This window comes from Triticum aestivum, chromosome 4A (assembly GCF_018294505.1).
Source record: "Triticum aestivum cultivar Chinese Spring chromosome 4A, IWGSC CS RefSeq v2.1, whole genome shotgun sequence".
In the NCBI taxonomy this organism is placed as follows: domain Eukaryota; kingdom Viridiplantae; phylum Streptophyta; class Magnoliopsida; order Poales; family Poaceae; genus Triticum; species Triticum aestivum.
Window position 1 is genome coordinate 744,838,061 of NC_057803.1, and position 5,927 is coordinate 744,843,987.

General features: G+C 43.5%; 1 protein-coding gene and 1 pseudogene across 1 annotated transcript; both read right to left on the bottom strand.

The window, feature by feature from the left end:
- Positions 1–1,427: 1,427 nt before the first annotated feature.
- LOC123084541 (alkane hydroxylase MAH1-like) lies at positions 1,428–3,122 on the bottom strand. Its single transcript, XM_044506088.1, has 2 exons — positions 3,113–3,122; positions 1,428–2,323 (listed from the first exon to the last, which is right to left on the bottom strand). Exons 1-2 carry the CDS (start codon positions 3,120–3,122, stop codon positions 1,428–1,430), a joined length of 906 nt encoding a protein of 301 aa, XP_044362023.1.
- Positions 3,123–3,850: 728 nt separating this feature from the next.
- On the bottom strand, positions 3,851–5,487 carry LOC123084542 (CCA tRNA nucleotidyltransferase, mitochondrial-like; annotated as a pseudogene).
- Between the last annotated feature and the right edge of the window lie 440 nt (positions 5,488–5,927).

Below are 5,927 nucleotides of genomic sequence, written 5' to 3' on the forward strand. Positions count from 1 at the left end.
AATAGTTGACCGATAAAATTTATTATTAGTATTTCAAAAAGTAGATACGACGGAGACGTATCTGATATCCCCCGTGTGACATGAGTTAGAATCCCTCTCGAGGGAACCGAATATCCGTCTGCACAAACTTAGTTCAATAGAAAGGGTTCCAACAGGCCCATGATCGAGCCCAGGTGCCTCAGACAGCCACTCGGAATTCGATGATACACCCACATTCGGGACGCGAGATGTCCTCGCCAGAAGAGATTGAAAAATGGGTATCACCGAGTCTTCTTCCCAGCTGCTCAATGTTTGTCCTTCCGTAGGCATGAACAAACTGAGTCCGCCGAGGTCTCTTAGTCAAACCTCAGATCCCTTGATTAGTCAGACGTCTTGCTGGAAGAAAGCACACAACAACTCTCCAGCGAGACCTCGACCGACTCGGGGGCTACTGTCGAGTTTATAAATGCGGGGTAGGCCCAAGTATACGAATGGCCCATCGAAGGCCCATGATCGTATAATATATGGTCCAAAAGGCAACGGGCCAAGGGGCTTCATCATCAGCCCATCGGAGACAAGGTGGCCCAAATACGCACTAAGCCCCAATAGTCGGACTGCGGCTCAGCCGACTGTCGAGTACCAGCACTCGGACAAAGATGAAGGGAGTTGTCGGCTAAACCATCTCTTGGCCACGATGTCTTGATGACAGTCGTTGCCCAACGGCAATATAACCCAGTTAAATACGGCAGTTACCAGTAGTAAATGTCATGGAACAGCCGGACACACCCGAGGTCATGAATAGCATTAATACAAGCCTTTTATGTACCGCTACCTGGCGCACTCTATATAAGCTAGGAGGGAAGCCCCGGGCTGAAGGTTGAACTTCCACACTTTGTACCTTAAACTAAGAGCTAAGAGCACGACAGAGTAGGGTATTAGCTCCACCGCATGAGGGCCTCAACCTGTATAAATCCTTGAGCGTACTCTCAACCGTGCCGTTCACTAGATATCATTGCCTCTACATTCCTACCCCATAGTATCGTCAGGATTATATCCACGACAGACATAATAGCTTCTACAACAACTAAATTGTTTTCATTAGATGCATCAAAAAATATGTATTCATAATGTAACTTATTTGTCTTTCAAAAAAAAATTAACTTATTTGGTTTTATAGATGGTGAAGCACTTTTCTACAAATGTAATGTGGAATGAAGTGGAAAAATTGATGTTTTTTAGTACGATGGATCCTTTTTAGTACAGGGAAATTACAACAAACATGGGCCAACCTATTGTAAGTCTTACATTGTGGGGATATCCAGAAATACTCTAAAACTTTACATTGCGTGCACCCATGCATCCGCAAGGAAGAGTGTATACTTATAAACTTAGAATCAATAAAAGAAGCTTCGGAAAATTACACGGTACTGATGGGTTTGTATTGTCATTCATTTGATCCGCCGTTTGAGGATCTTGGCACACAACCCATTCTTCATCTTGAGCACAACTGATGGCTTTGGCTCTACAACGTACCCTCCCACCATCTCAAAATCGAAGTTCCACACTATGGCGGCAATGATACTTTTCATCTGCACTACCGAGATGTGCTTGCCCAAGCACGATCTCGGCCCGGCGTTGAATGCTAGAAACTTGTAGGACGACACGTACAGAAGCTTGCCATCCTCTTTGACCCACCTTTCTAGCCGGTACTCCGTGCAATCCTTGCCCCACACACCTTCCATCCTGCCCATTGAGTAGAGTGAAATCAGTATGGTTTCACCCCTCCGCACCTTGTGACCGCTCGGCAGTACGTCGTCGGTCATCACAGTCTTGCGCTCGATGGGGCCCGGTGGGTACAGCCTCATGGATTTGAACAATGCTGCATGCACGTAGACAAGCGGTTCTGTCTCCTCTGGCTCAAAGGTCACCATGGTGGTGGAGTTGTTTGCTTTGTGCATGGCAATGGGAGATAGTTCTCTTCTAATGCTCGACATGATGTGCGGGTGTTTGATGAGGTTGTAGAAGAGCCAAGTGAGGGTTGTGCCGACCGTGTCACGCCCGGCAAACATGTAATTGATCAGGGTGGCGTACATGAAGCCACTAGGTTTTCCATGGTCGTCAATATACTCTGGGTCATTGATGTAGGAAGAAACAATTTCTACATTACGGTTCTCTTGCTGTTCATCCATGTGGACCGATCCATCTCCCCTTTTCTCCATCATCTCCGCGACAAACCTGCACAACTCCGATTGTGCTGCGGCGAGCTTCCGCTCTGGGCCGATTTTTAGACGCTTCATCAACTTCCAGCAAGATGCTGGCACCATGTTCCGGAAGAAGCCTCCATCTTTTTGTAAAACAGGGTGAACAAACCATGATAAGCAAAATGGCTTTCTTCCAGTTTATTTCTTCTTCCCCTTTTCAGTTTCTTTTATCTTTTACATTTATTTTTTTGTTTTCCTTTTAATTTCTTGTTTTCAATATTTTTTATATTTTATTATTTAAATAAATGATTTTTTAATTAATTAACATATTTTGGAATTCATGAACATTTTCAAAAATCACATTTGTTTTGGAAATTCACAAACATTTTTCAAATTAGAGAACATTTTTTTATGAAATCCATGAATTTTTTTTCAAATGCAAGATCATTATTCTGTACTATCAAGATTTTTTAAATTCCAGAATATTATCCAAATTACTGGATATTTAAAAAAAAATGTGAGAGTATTTCTAATGTATGAATATTTTTTCAAATCATGAATGTTAATAAAAGTTCAGAACATTTTATTTCCTAGTATTTTTACAATTTCTGTTTTTTCTAAAAATACTGGACATTTCTTAAAAATTATACAGGGTGTATTAAAAAAATCAACATGTGTTGGTTAAAATAAAAAGAACAAATATAAATGAAGAAATATATAAAAAACACAAAATAAAAACCAGTCAAAACTTTAAAACAAGAACATGAAAAAAAAACATTGAACGTTCCCAAAACATATGAAAAGCAGAAAAGAAAAACTGGAAGAAAAGGGAACAGAAAAACAAAACAGATTACGGCTGAATACAGATAGAAAAGGACTAAAAAAACATAAAAAGAATACAAAACGCGTGAAAAGTACTGAACGTGGTTCACCTTGGTCCATAGAGCCTTTTTCTAAGATCAAGGGATTGGACCGCCGGACCAGTGACGGAAACCATTGAGACAAGGCTATGTTTCATCTCACAGCAGGCGGAAGGTTTTGTGCTCTATTGATACGTACTGCATTCTTCTGGCATCTAGCGCACACCTTGGAGCCGGCATAAGGGCCGAAATCACTGTTCTGACCTTCTCAGCGATCTTTCTAACAAACTGAACTCGACATAAAAGTATTTCACGACCTGGCCCTTTTAGAAACACCATAGACCGCGGCGTTTCCGCTCCACATAGAAACAGCGAGCTGTCTTGCGTTGCAGCTCAGCTGCAACGCAAGACAGCTCGGCGTTTCTATGTGGAGCGGAAACGCCATGTTCTGCGGCGTTTTAAAAGGGTCAGATCGTGAAATACTTTCATTGTCGAGTTCATTTTGTGACAAAGATCGTCGAGAAGGTCAGAACAGTGATTTCGTCCTTTTTTCTTTTGAGGAAATTATGGTTTTTCATTGATCCGTGCCCTCTCTCCCTGGTTTTAGAGTAGACAGAGGGGCAGCGATTACAAACATTTAGGCAGAATCCATTATGCAATAGTTTGAATTGTAAACTGAACTATAAACTAAACGTCCAATGCGAGCCAAGAGGTATCCAACCGATTCAATGAACAGCGGCATGCCGACAGATGTCTACAATTCACGTCACAGCAAGGCATGAATTGACATAACTAGCACAGACAGGCAGCTTACCATGAGATGCTGGATTTTACTTTCTGGCGTTTCGATTGCGATCCCGTCAACCAATAGACGCAGTCATCCCTGCTTCCTTTAGGATGTGCAAGCTGCCACTTGAATACATGTTTTTTCCATTCTCCGATCAGTGGACTTTCTGACTTCTGCATAATTTGCATTATGATCTTGCCATTGACCAACGGCTCCAACTTCCACACCTCATGGAGACCTAGATCAGTTATGGAACGCTCAACTCTCATGTACTGCTCTTTCCTCCGATGCAGCTCATCCTGCTGCTGGCTCATTGTGCCGCCAGCATTTTCAGCTTCTGGATATAGCAAGTGCCACCCTCCATAAGCCCTTTATTTCACGAAGTACGACTCCTGCATAAACACGCTTCCATGTGTCCATTGGTATATCATGGTATACATCTTCTACCTCCTCCCTGACAGCTCGCGAAGCGATATTTGATTCAAAGAGGAGCACTAGATCAGCAAACTTTCCGCTGGCAACATGCACGTCGAGAACCGATTTAGCAACACATGCTGGCAGCTTTAATGACTCCAGAATAAGATAGCTAGTGACAGCAATCTTCTTAGATTTTTTATTCAAGTACAACATCTTTCGAAGGGGAAAAAAGAGTGCACTATAGAGGTAAAGCTTTTCCTCTTCATCCAGCAGCATGGGATGGGAAACACCGTTGTGCACAGAAATTGCAAAGTTCAAAGCTGATTCAATGTGTGAAACACAACATCGATCACAATTGTCAAAAACTGGAGGGCTGCAACTTTTGGGGAAAGCAAATGCAATATAAAATAGCCCCGGATCACGAATGTAAGACATTGCATCAGCTGGGTGTTGGCCTGACATCATAAGATCAATCTCCTTCCCAACACGTTCTTTGCTAACCTTGCAACCAAGTTCCAACTTCACCTTTTCGTCCGAGGCAGCTTCTTTCAACCTATCGGATAACGTAAAGTTGAATCTAGCGGCAAATCGAATTGCCCGAAGAACTCTAAGTGGGTCATCCAAGAAGGTAGCTTTGGCATCTAGAGGAGTATCAATAAGGCCCTTGATGAGGTCGTCAATACCTCTTTTAGTAAAATCTTCCACAATGTTATCGTTGATGTTGAAGAATAAACTATTAATTGTTAGGTCCCTGCGGTGGGCATCTTCTTCAGGAGTGGCGTCCTCCATGGTAGGAATGCGGCTACTTTCTGCATATTTTTCAGATCTCAAGTTAACAAAATCAATTTCTCTGTCCAACATGTACGTCTTAGCAGTTTCTAAGTGCTTGGATTTGTCCGGATTGCTGCACAAAAAGGGTAATATATAATTCAAATTAAAGAATAGCCATGGGATCTCAAAAAACATGTGCCAAAGTGTCATACCACGGGATAACTTTGGTTCCTCGTTTCTTGTCCCCCTCCCCTATGAGCTTTAGGTAGGCATCGACTTTCTGGGAGAAATCCTGGCCCGTGATATTATCAAGGGCAATGTCAATGTCAGTAGGTTGTTTCCCTAGTAACTTGTCCCGGACCCAGCCACCGGCGACGCGAAGCGTAGTGCCAAGGCGGTAGTGACGGACTACATCCAGAAGCCGTTGGAAGATCTTCTCCTCTTCCTTTGATAGCTCTAATTTGAGTGTCATTTCCTCCTGGAATTGCTGCAGCAAAAACCTCCCACGGAATCGAGATGGGCGGAATCAATGGATGGGATGGAGACAAAGGCACGCTGTCGATTCGCCCGTCGAATTTCCGCAGGCAAACCCTAACCCTAGATAGGTCCCGTCACCACTGGCGTTTGATTGGGGAACGGAAGGGAAATCCTCGTACCCTTGCTGGGTGCGCGGACGAAACCCTACCAGGCCAGGGGTTAGGGTCTTGGGATCTGCGCCGTCGCCGAATGTGAAGAAGAGTCGGAGGTGGAGCGAGTTTGATCTGGAGCGGGCATTATATATAGGTAAAGACTAGCACAAATGCCCGTGCGTTGCAACGGGAGAAAACGACAGTTACTATGAACCATGGTTGGTCGGGTCGAGGAACTATACCACGGGACAACAATCGTTGGTGACAATAAAATAGAAAAGCC